At 41.8% G+C, this 12,756-nt stretch overlaps 1 protein-coding gene across 2 annotated transcripts in view; it reads right to left on the reverse strand.

Moving 5' to 3' along the window:
• Window positions 1-12,756, reverse strand: part of KLHL32 (kelch like family member 32) — a 242,965-nt gene that overhangs the window by 99,473 nt on the left and 130,736 nt on the right. For both annotated transcript variants that reach the window (XM_032651502.1, XM_032651501.1), the window contains exon 5: window positions 6,902-7,000. In XM_032651502.1, coding sequence (XP_032507393.1) covers window positions 6,902-7,000 — 99 coding nt within the window. The remainder of the gene's footprint in view (window positions 1-6,901; window positions 7,001-12,756) is intronic.

Raw genomic sequence — 12,756 nt, forward strand, 5'->3', positions numbered from 1 at the left:
AGCACCCACTATATATTATGTATTTAGGAGATACTGCTAATTTAATAATTAAAATTATAATAATGCATTATTTGGAAGAGATAACCTCCTATAAGTCATTGTAGTATTACTTATTTTAAAAATGATAACCTATTAAGAAATACTGTAAAATATGCAAGATCTTCAGTGCCAAATGCAATCCCCATAGAAAGTATTTTCAACTTCAAAAAAACTGTATTCAATGGGTAAAACTAATGTAAGACTGACTTATTAACATATTTTCCTCCCATAATATAAAATTTCAATATTTAAGCAAGAAACAAATTACTGAATGGATGCACCATTCGTTCCCTCAACACACACTGCTATGGACTGAACTGTGTCCTTGCAAAATTCATATGCTGATGTTCTAAGTCCCAGTATGATGGTATTTGGCGATGTGACTTTGGGAGGCAGTTGGGTTTAGATGAGGTCATGAGGGTGGGGCCCTCAGGATGGGATCAGTGTTCTCATAAGAAGAGACACCAGAGGGCCTTCCCTGCTGGCGCAGTGGTTAAGAATCCGCCTGCCAATGCAGGGGCACGGGTTCGAACCCTGATCCAGGAAGATCCCGCTTGCCACGGAGAAACTAAGCCCGTGCCTGCGCTCTAGAGCCTGTGAGCCACAACTACTGTGCCTGCATGCCACAACTACTGAAGCCCACGCGCCTAGAGCCCCTGCTCCACAGCAAGAGAAGCCACCATAGTGAGAAGCCCACGCGCTGCAACCAGAGAAAAGCCTGCGCGCAGCAACGGAGACCCAACACAGCCACAATAAAATAAATAAGAAAAAAAAAAAAAAGGAGAAGAGACACCAGAGAGCTTGCTGTCTCTTTCTCTCTGCCATGTGAGAACATAGCCAAAAGGTGGCCATCTGCAAGCCAGGAAGAGAGCCCTCATCAGAGCCTGACCAGGTTAGCACCTTTATCTTAGACTTCTAGCCTCCAGACTGTGAAAAATAAATATCTGTTTAAATCACCCAGTCTGTGGTATCTTGCTGTGATAGCAGGCCAAGCTGACCAATACAGACACTGAGCTGTTGTGATGCGATGGGAGGGAGGGGGTAAGATATAAAGAGATGTAAGGCATGACCCCTGCCTTCAAGAGTCCCTAACTGGGGTGGGTAATTTCCAACCACAGTAAGCCCATGAGGAAATTGATGCAAAAGCAGCACTCAGATACTTTCTGCTTCTGCGAAGCTATTTCAAGGATCCTGTGTTTCCCAGAGTTGAAAGGAAAAAAATATTTTCTAAGTAAAAGAACAGTAAAATCACCATTTATGTAAAAAAAAAAAAAAACAGAAATACCCAGAATTCTTCCTAATACCCTCATGAGAGAATAACGTTCTTTAAACCTTTGTACCTTCACTGAAGAGAGAAAATGACTAATTCTCATGGTAGCCCATTTAGTGTAAAACTAAATGAAGACAAGGGATGACTAATAAGCATCAGTCACAGAGGAGGGAGATTTAAGGCAGGAAGTCACTTCCTCCCTCCTGCTCCTTTTACTTGGCTTCTGAATGATTAATAGTAAGAATTTTGGCTTCGCTCTACGAGACGATCCAAATGTGCACACTGTAAACAGAAAAACGCCTTCAATCTGGGGAAATGATCTTTTATGCTTGTAAAAGCAGAAAACAAAAACAAATGAAAACAGGATAGAACGCCCCCCCCCCGACCCCCGTTTTCGTTACAGTGATAAAATGCTCTACCTAGAGCACTCCTGTCCCTTTCCTCTCACATCACAGCAGCACGTCTCCTCTTTCAGGTCACGTCTTCCCCATAAAAGTGCTAAACTAATGCCGCTTAATGACAAATTAATGTCCATGAATAAAAAATACACCTCTAATAGCATAGAGTAATTTGCCATTACAATATCATCATTGGACATGCCCCTGGTTTAATATGATGTATTTAATTCATAACCTAATGAGTGATATATAAAAAGAGGGAGATGAACCCTGCAATTACATTTATGTGAGTCTGTCACCTTATTTGTAAAACCTTAGAGTCATTTACATTCAAATTAGAACAAATGAGTGATTTCACAAAGTGCAGTGATAAATGACCACAGCAGCCCAAGACAAAACTGTATTTCCTGTGAACACATTAACAGTTTCCTATTATTTGTTAAAAATTACAAGGCATATTGCCCAGTGTGGTGTGAATAATGACTTTTTTACTGATTAGGTCAGAAAACTAATATGTAGCAAAATAAATAATTTTTCTTTTCATTTTTTTCTGATTTTTGCTTTAAATTAACTACTGAATTCTGGTGGATTCACACTGCCACCTGCTGCCTAGGAGTAGATACTAAAAGTATATTCCTATCAAAAGGAGTTAATTCACCCCTTTGGTGATCTTATTCAGAAAGTCTAGTGAGGGCTCTTTCTTGTCAATATATTTAAATTGCATTTCACAATAAAGGCCGATACTTGGCAAACAAAAAGAAAACTTGCTAATCAAATAATAGAATATAGCATTTATTTGGGGGAGAGAGTACAATATGTACAAACTTTTTTTTTGAAAGCTAATTACAAAAAAAGACATTTTCAGCAAAGCATGTGTATCTCCTAATATATCACTTTCAGGGGATACAACACAAAGTCCAGTGGCCAGTATCCTGATCTTATGACAGGGGACAGTTTGGAAGGGTGGTGTGTGTGTGTGTCTGTGTGTGTGTTGCCTACTCCTGACCCTTGGTACAATCTGAAGGCAATGACTGAAGGCTCTGCTTGTCACTCAGGACCTCTACCACCTAGTCTTCCCTCCCAATGACAAGTTCCAACATGAAAGGAAGGCCTTAGGGTCCAGAACAGAGCAGACTAGGAAAGGCATGAGGACTGGTGATGAGGTTGGGGAAGAACAGGCCTGGCCTTGGAGAGTTTCTGCAGGTGAAATGATGCTGCCAAATGGTCATTAGGGGAGCTAATAGACATTTCCAAATCCGATCAACATCCTAGTTCTGCATTTAGGTTTCTCCACCTGTAAAAATAAAAGAACTCTCACCTGTCTTAAGGGGTTGCTTAGCAGAGGAGAAATGGGAATTTTTGTGCAAAACACTCAATACAGATAGGCTCTCAATAAATGCTGGTTCTCTTTCCTGGGAAAGATAATGATGGCTCTGGGGACTATGGTTTGGCATAGATATAGAAACAAGCAGGCCCCTTAGGAGGAAATTATGAACTCTTATAACATATACCTAATGACGGTGAGAGTCTAAAGAAAGGTAAGAAAATTAGCAATGGAGAAAAGAATCAGGTCTGAGAGATATTTGGTAGGTAGCATCAACCCAACTTGGTAATTGATTGGATATGGTGGTGAGGAAGGGGTCTGAGACTATGTCCAAATTTCTAGACAACTAACACATTGATGGTACCATCAACAGAGAAAAGGGTAGGTTTTCTCATGTTAGGTTTGAATTGCCTGTGTGATGTTTAGGTACAGATGTTCAGAAGCTAATTTTAAAAAAGGTTAGAAAAAAATCAAAGTTTGGGAAAATAAACTGTACTCAAAAAGTTTGTAATGTTTATCTGAGGGACTCGGTAAATCAGCAGACACATCAGAATCTCTATATCCATAGCCCATCTCTCTGAGGATGGTCTGCACAGATTCCTTTACAAGATTTAACATAGTGAATGACATTCATGTAAACATGCATACACTGAAAAACAAGAAAATTTACACATTTTACTGAGCCCTTTTTATACACAAATATTGCTCTTTAATGAATTGGTTCATCTTTCTGATGAAATTTTTAAAAATTTTTTAAATTAAAAAAATTTAAATTTAAAAAAAATTTTAAAAAGCACAATGGACAAGGAAGACGAGCAGAGGGAGGAAAAGGGAAAGAAGCATTCACACTTTATTTGGGACTGAATCTCAGCAGATAAGTCTGACAGGTCATGGTTATTAATGATATATAACATGACAGGCTACACAGGACAGAGTCCTACAGCATTTCATTGCAAAGCAAGTGAGAAAGGATGCAAACTTGAGCAGTTGTCTGTAAATCCCTCATCTTGGGATGATGGGCTATTACTGTAGCCATTCCCCTTGTACTCACCCCACCCCAAATCATTTAGCTGCTTTCATTGCCAGGCTACCAGTTAATCTCAGCAACATGAACGGAGAACATGTGTGTTCTCAATGACAGGCCTGATTCGAGGGCCTGGAGCCAAAAATGAATACGGACAAGACCTCACAGCCTGGGAAGCTAATTTGATGGCTGTCCTCACTGACAAGAGGGGCACTGCTCCTGTGGTGTGGGGTCCCAGCCCTCAGCAGCCTGCCAGAGGAAAAGCAAGAGAAAGGAGCCCACACAGTGGCCTCAAAGTGTCCCTTCCCTTGGCTGGGGTGGAGGGGAGCAGCGGCGTCTAGGCATGTGCAGAAGAAGCTTCAGGTCAATGCACTAGCCGATGGCCGCGGAAGCTCAGGGAGGCTTGGGGTGTGGTAGGGAGCTCAGGAAGTACCCACCCAGCACTTCTCCTGGCATACGCTTCTTAACGCGCCCTGGAGGACAGCAGGAGGTCTACTGAGAGCCGAGCTCTACCCTCCACATCTCTGAAATAATGGTAATTTGAGAACAACAAAACAATACCAGACATCTTAGGAAAACGGTTTCACAAACTCCTCATTGGGCAAAGTACCGAACAAGAATGGAGAATATATTAGCCTTGGTTGATGGGTCTTAATTTCTAAGTACATTTTAAGCACTGAAGATTTTTCATTTTAACAGAAAATATTTTATATACCCAATAAAATGATTCCATAGGAAATTAAAAATCAGTTGAGCAATAATACCAAAAATCATAAATAGGTATAGTTATTTGACTATGTCAAAATATGAAAGCAGACTGACCCCTTCTGGTAATTTGATAATCCTAAAAGAGAGGCAGGGTATATATTTGAAAAGGAGTGACATAATGAAGGTTTCTGCATACACATGGCTTTAGTCCTTATAGTCCAAGTTTCCTTCTGCAAGTTGGCCATCTTGCAACATCACAGATAAAAAGGAAAAGGAAAGTTACATAAGAGAATGAAATGCAAACATTGGTGAAAAGACAGTGAAAATTCTAACCACTGCTCAAGCAGGCTAATAATAAATGAACTGTCCACAAAATACATCTGTTTGCAAGCCACATTTTTTTCCTCAGCAAAATAATGAATTGCAAGAATTGAATTCCAAAGTGCACACAAGTCACCTTGTATCTCAACAGGTTCATCTGACGGGATAGGGAAAAATACCCATTAACTTCCAACATTCATCTGGAATTCTCATTTAGAGAGAATTATAGGTTTAAGTTTACACACACACACACACACACACACACACACACTGTATATATACTGTATTTTAATGTGCATCATGATAACTAGCACTATAACTAAACTTTTGTCAACACACATCATTAATTATTACCTGCCATGGAAAAAGTGAATCAGGTGATGATGCTGAAAGCACAAGTTGCAATATTTGATGTAGAAATGTCAAATAAAAGTAATTTCAATTTCACAAGTCAAACACACACCTTTGAAGTCTTGTAACCTTTCTATGTTATTCCCATTTGTTACTTGCAGAAAGGGATTAAAACAGGTCTCCCATATCACCCAACAATATTGAGGAGAAAAGAAAGGAAAATAAGATAAAATAGTTAAACATTTACTGTTAGATTAAGTATGCTGAGATAATGATAAAACTTTCATATGCTGTATTTGAACTGCTCCTTAGGTGAACGTGGCTGACATTCCTCACACTGTCTCCCTAGGAGACACTGGCTCCTATTTCCTGAGGTTGCTGGGGGATGAAATAAGATGATATATGAGAAACAGCTTTGGAAATGACCTAATGAGTAACAGAAGTAAAGGCTATATTTAGAATTAGAGAAATTATTAGGAAGGAAATAATGTAATTAGGCAGAAAAAAATAGGATTTTTCTACTTACTAATAACATGTCATGTGCACAAGGACAACAGAATTAAATTATGTGGATTTATTATTTTTTTAAGCTTATTTTCACTGTTGTTATAATGCTGTAATATATGCAAGTTAAAGGTCATACGAGTGGAATAAATGGGAGGATCTCAATGTAGGGGGTTAGTACTTAACTCTCTGAAAAATAAAAGAGATTCACATCCGTACTAGCTGCCTAAGATGTCCGATATCTTCCTCTTGAAACAAAGGGTTTTCATGCAAGAAGGAAAAAAAGGTCTTTGGAATCAGAAAGCCCTATCACTCACCAGCTATGTCACTTTGGGAAAACTGGGTATATTTCAAATCTTTGGGTTTTTTTGCCTATAAAAATGTGCAACGTTGTTGTGAGGACCAAACGTGAAGCATCGGTGCTCGGTGGATGGGAGTTTTCTCTCCCTCCCCCTCGCAGAGCCTTTCCTGAAACCCTAGCAAATCAGGGCAAGAATGCACAGATCACTCATCACTTCTCCAGCATTTATTGCCCAGGAAGTTCATGCAGCAATTAATTATGTATGACTTCATGATATGTTAGCTACTGTTACTGAAATCCTAACTGACTAACCAACTTCTCATGCATTTCTGCAACCAGAGAGCATTGCTTCAAATCAAGACCCTTCCCAGCGTCATCTCCCAGGGCCCCAGTAGTGAACCCTGTGTGTGGTTGTTGAGTTACTCTGCCGCCCAGGGGTAGTAAGGTGGGCAGGGAGGGTCGGGGCCAGGAAGTAGGACATGAGAGCTGCAGCTGCCCTCTTAGGAGCCTCTCAGCCTGTGTCCTGGAGAAATTCTACCACCACAGGCCACATTTCCCACCCCCCTCCCTTCCATTTTACCTGTCACTGGGCTCCAGTCGGTGGGGTACTGCAGGGAGAAGGAATGTGCAGGGCATACTAGCAGGATGCAAGCTCACATACCTGGATGAGATAGTGGGAACATAAATTGAGAAGCTCCAACAGCTGTAGGTGACTGCCAGCTGCTAACACATCCTGGATCACGCCTGGCTCCAACAAAATCTGTTTTTTTTTTTAATAAAAGAAAGCTATCAGTTACTTACAAATTAATACTTGCTTACTATGCAAATACACTGCATTTAAATCGCTGCTTAACATACTATACCTGAATTAATACTGTTCCTTATTATGGAAGCCAGTTCTCTTTTTTCTATTCTGATTAATGAGCTGTGGCCTTTATTCTAACAGCTAAGTTCTCATTCCCAATACTCATATCTGGTGTATAAAACTCCATACTTAACCACTCATTTTTGTAGGAGGATATGAACGTTTGCAAAGAACAATATAATAGCCTTCAAATTCAGTTTATGATGAATATAATCTTATAAACACAAAAGAACTGAATTTTAGTTTTTCAAAGTATATTTCAGAATGTTATTCTTCAGTAAATCACAGAAACAGTATGGTTAACAGGTATTTTAGAGAAATGGGGCTTACAGTTCTCCTTGAAATACAGGACCAGAGGTGGATATTACTCCATTTTACTTTTAAGTCCTACAATAGTAAACTTCAACCACAAAGTTTCATTTTTTTTCCCTCTCAATCTCAGATTCTCTAATCCTTTATGTTTCAAACAAAATATGTAGAAATAGTATTTTCAGAATATAAAGGCATCACAGAGAAGCAAAACTTCCCCAATACACTGGTGATACCGATTCTTTTTTTTCTGGTTAGGTCCAACTTTGTGCCTACTGCTGCCAGCTCTTAAGCTGGTGAATCGGGCTGAAGAAAAACACACAACTAAGTTGACGAAATTCACTTTACATGCAAGACTGCCAGACACAGGAGGCCTTTAGGGCTGCTCCAGCCGTCCTAACTCATTTCCCGAGCCCAGCGACGCCCAAGGTCTATGCTCTGGACCAGCATCAGCATCATCACCTGGGAACTCGTGAAAACTGCAAATTCCTGGGCACCTCCCCAGACCTAACTGAATCAGAAACTTTCAGGTGAGGCCCAGCAACTGCTGTTTTTGATGCAGGGAAGCCAGTGCTCCTGATGCAGGGAAGCCTGAAAAACACTGATGGGGTCAGCTCGCTCTCACCCTCTATTTCTTCTCCCATGCTCCTCTCTCCTCAAGCCTCCAACCTCCTTGTCTCTTTCTTTTTTTTTTTTTTTCGGTACGTGGGCCTCTCACTGTTGTGGCCTCTCCCGTTACGGAGCACAGGCTCCGGACGCGCAGGCTCAGCGGCCATGGCTCACGGGCCCAGCCGCTCCACGGCATGTGGGATCTTCCCGGACCGGGGCACGAACCCATGTCCCCTGCATCGGCAGGCAGACTCTCAGCCACTCGCGCCACCAGGGAAGCCCTCGTCTCTTTCCTTACTTCAACCTCATGATCTTCCCAAGGCTCCCACCACCAAGTCTACCAACCCACCTACTCATATCTGTACCAGCTCATTTTCCTCTCCTCAACACTCCCCTTGTGCACTAGATCCCACGTCCCTCTGCCTGATACCATCCCCTCTTGTTCCTGAGTCATCATCTGTTCGCTTCTACTGGATGATAACTCCCATCAGCATACAAATATGCCATTACAGCTCTTATCTTAAGAAATAAAAATTCCCTGCCTTGAACCCACAGATCCGTCCATGCTCCCCTTCATAACAAAGTTCCTCAGGGAAGCTGTCTATATAAAATGCTGCTGTTTGCTCTGCACTGCTCTGTCTCAAACCCACTCCTGTTGAGTTCTGTTTCTACTGTTCCTCTAAAAATGCTCTCATCGAGGTCACCAGTGACCCCTAAAACCAATAGCCATTTCTCAATACTTAATCTTACTCAAGCCAACAGCAGTTAGCAAAACTGACTTTCCTCTTCTGGAGTGATTTCTTCCCTTCCCTCTAGGACGACGCTCCCTCTCTTGGTTTCTTCTACTTCAATAATGAGTCCCTTTCCATCTCCTTCCCAACCTGTAAGCTTTGGAGATGCCCAGAGCTCAGGCCCCAGATCTCTTCTTTCCTCTCTCTACTTACTCCGTGGATGATATCATGGCTTTAAAATTATCTACACACTGATTACACTCAAATTTGTTTCTCCAGCCCCAAACTCACCCTTGAACTCTAGACTCTGATATTCAATGGCCTATTCTGTATCACCACTTGGATGTCTAATGGGCAGCTCAAACTCAACGTGCCCCAAACTGATCTCTTCATCCTCTCCACCAATCACCAAACCTGCTCCTACCCCAATCTCACCATTTCAGCAAACAGCAACTCTCAGTTATTTACACTAAAACCCGAGTCATTCTTTATTCCTCTTCTTTTCCTCATACCTCACATCTGATCCATCAGCCACTCATTAGCTCTATCTTCAAAATAGTTCCAGAATCCAATCACACTCAGTAGCACTTCCATCCTTATCACTCTAGTCCAAATCACTGTCTTCCCAGATTTACTGCAATAGCCTCCTAACTAGTTGAACTGCTTTCTCCTTTGCCTCCTCGCACTGTTTTTTAATAATATGAATCAAACGGGTGCTTTAAAAACACAAATGAAATTATGTCATTCTGTTATTCAGAACTCTCCGACTTTTTATCTCATTGGGAAAAAAAAAAAAAATCCGAAGTCTTCACTATACCATATAAGGTTCTTTGAAGACGCTGAGCACCTCAGTGTTTACAACTAGCTGTTTTCTCTGCCTGGATCACTCTTCCTCAAGACGTCAGAGAGGCTCACTCTCTCATGTCCTTCAGACCTCTGCCCAGATATCACCTTATCTGAGAGGGCTTCTCTGACCATCCTATGTAAAACAGTACCCCACTGTCCACCACCCCATTCCCAATCTCCTTACTTTGCTTTATTCTTCTTCACAGCACTTAACATCTCTCAACATAGTACATATTTATTTGTCTATTTGATGATTTTCTGTTCCTCCACTCACTAGGATATAAGATCCAGGAGAGTAGGAACTTGGTCCATTTTGTATACCCAGCACTTAGAACAATGCCAAACAAAAAGCTTTCACTTAATATTGATGAATTTACCTTATAATAATGTATTGATTAATTAATTTATATCTAGAATTTTAAAAAATTATTTATTTTTATTTATGGTCTCACCGGGCGCAGCATGCAGGATCTTAGTTCCCCAACCAGGGATCAAACCTGTACCCCCTTCATTGGAAGCTCAGAGTCTTAACCACTGGACTGCCAGGGAAGTCCTCTAGATATGTTTTTAAATTCAGAATTAATTTTATTAATTAGCCTAATATGAGAGGAGAGAGGGAAAAGGACAATACATTTTATTTCTGAACTATTAAAGAAGTGAAAAAGCTAAGCACGTGTGGCAAAAATACCAACACTCATCTTATTCTGAAAATTCTTTATAGCTCCTTTCCTGTCTAGTCAGAGGGAGAAATCTGAATTTCTCCAACTCCTCACGGAGAGAGGTTTTGACTGACATTCAGGAAATTATTGCAGCTCCCTTTACAGGAGCAAGGATGCAGTGTGTTCTTACAGAAGAGGCATGGCCTAAGGCACAGAATGGGGAATAGATGGATTAGAAAGGCTAGTCTTAGCCTTTAAATCCTGTCAGTTGCGCTTATTTCACACAACTGGCATTCATGATAACCTCTAAGGCTCGGTAATGCCTAGCACAAAGACAAATATCACAGAGAGACAAGATGAATATTCCATAGCACGTGTAACACGTCCAGCGGGCCAACTAGAGAAACCTCACAAGAGAAACCCGTACTGGGATTGTTTTTGTCTTTGTTTCTTGTTTTTCGTTCTGTAGTTTTTTTTTTCATCTCTCATTATAACATAAGTTTTTCTAAAAGATAAAGGGAGTGGTTTGAAAAAAAAAAAACCTACCAGAAAAGCTGGGTCTCACTTATAGAAACAGAACCAGCATTTCCAAGTTCCACTTACACTAGTCTTTTAAATTCAGCTTTGTTGCTCTTTGGTGACTGGTTGTCCTCATATATTTTTCCAGAGAATGTGTGTTTGGGCAGAATAACAAAGGTCCAATCTCCTCACGAGGTATAGTATGGTGAATCTATCTGCTGCCTAGAAGAACTGGGTGAAATGGCCTTTTGTAGAAGGAATGGCTTTCCCCCACGTCAGTTTATGGATGACAACTAAGATCACTAAGTTTAAGTGCTGCAGAAACGCATACCCATCCACGTCCAGTCTGGCACTTACAGCAGAAGAGACGGGAGGAAGGATCCTTCCAGGACCACCCCCAGGAGGGAAGGGTATCCCCTGACGGTCAGAGCACAGAGTGGTGGAGGAGGAGGTTGACACATCTAGTCACTCATCAGACTGGAGGAGCTTAGCTCAGACAAGCCATCAACAGTGGACAAGGCAAATGTCTGAATAACAAAAGAGATCAAGAAATGCAGGATGCATAAAGCCAAGTGGTCCAGAAAGCAGTGGGGAAGACGAAAACCACTAAAGCCACCTAACTGGGCTGGGCATTGCCTCTCTCCTCAGCGATGCTCCCCTGCCTGGGTGGAGACAGAGGGGGGTGTCTTCAGATTGGACAAAGAAGTTCTGATACAATTTCGGGTGGGGCACGGGTGCCTCTTGTTCATAGGCCATCTGTGTACAGTATGTTCTCACTGCCACCCACTCACACCTGACCTCCGGGTAACAGAATACAGGGGGCTGAACTTGAAAGAGGGGAGCTGGACAGTACTAGCTGGGGAGGTAACAATCTCATTACATAAGCTTTTCCTGCAGCTGGTGGCATGCTAGGCCAGGTGAACCGAGGAAAGGTCCACAGCGGACCCCTGCCCCAAATGCTCAGACTCTGCACTCATTTTGATCAACTGAGGATAAGAACTGGTCCGTGGCTGTAGTCAGGGTGACACTGGGTGTGGTGACAAAGTAACAGAGGTAAAAATCACAACTGTAGTTGAAGATGGTGGTCTCCAAAGACACCAGTGAGAGTTGCTGCATCAGAATTCAGGCATGAAGGGGTCCACTTGCCCTGTCGCAAGGAGGCACTCTTGAAAACTCAGTCCAAAGGTGTCATCTGGCCACCGATCCAAGCAGGGTCGAATCTGCAGAGTCTCTAATGAAGGCCTTCCAAACTGGAATGAGACTGGGGATCCTGGTCCCAGCGACAACCTCAGGCAGCACACGAGGCCAGACACTCATGAAAGAGGAGTGTAGGAGGTGAGGTGAGATTCTGCACAGCCTACGATGAGATGGGCCCTCTCCGCCAGTGCCCAGGCCTCACCGGGCTTGCACTAAGGCAGCATACAGACCCCAGGGCATTCCTGCCTTTCTTTATTCAGCTCCTTCTCCCATATCATCAAGCGTCCGTGCATCCTTTTAATTCTGCCTCCTTGTTGCTTTTCTTCTCTTTATTTTCCCTCTCACTTTTACCTTGCTTCTTAGAGTAGCCGCTAGTAGGGCCTGTCTTTAATAGCCATGGCAAGTCTCAGTGTGACCTTTTTTCCTGCTTTATGAATAGGTGAGTTGGTATCTTGAAAAAATTTTTGTATCTCAGTTCTTCAAAGTTATCTTCCTCATTTCTTGCTTTAGGAGATGTTTAAATTACTTACTTCTGGGTTTGTGGATAGAGTAGCCTGAAGGAATCGAACATGTTAAAGCCAAACAAACAACTATGCACACAGGAACACAAGCACTTTTGAAAGCTCTCATGTAAGTGCAAAGTAGCTGTGGCCTAAGGCTATTTATAAGAATAAATGAGCACACTTATTCTTCTTTATGCTTGTTTCTTTGGGATGTTTTTTTCTGTGTAACATAGAAAAAATGGCAAATTATCACAATTTTGAACTGATAAATCAAAACA

Source organism: Phocoena sinus, chromosome 12, assembly GCF_008692025.1.
Source record: "Phocoena sinus isolate mPhoSin1 chromosome 12, mPhoSin1.pri, whole genome shotgun sequence".
Lineage (NCBI taxonomy): Eukaryota > Metazoa > Chordata > Mammalia > Artiodactyla > Phocoenidae > Phocoena > Phocoena sinus.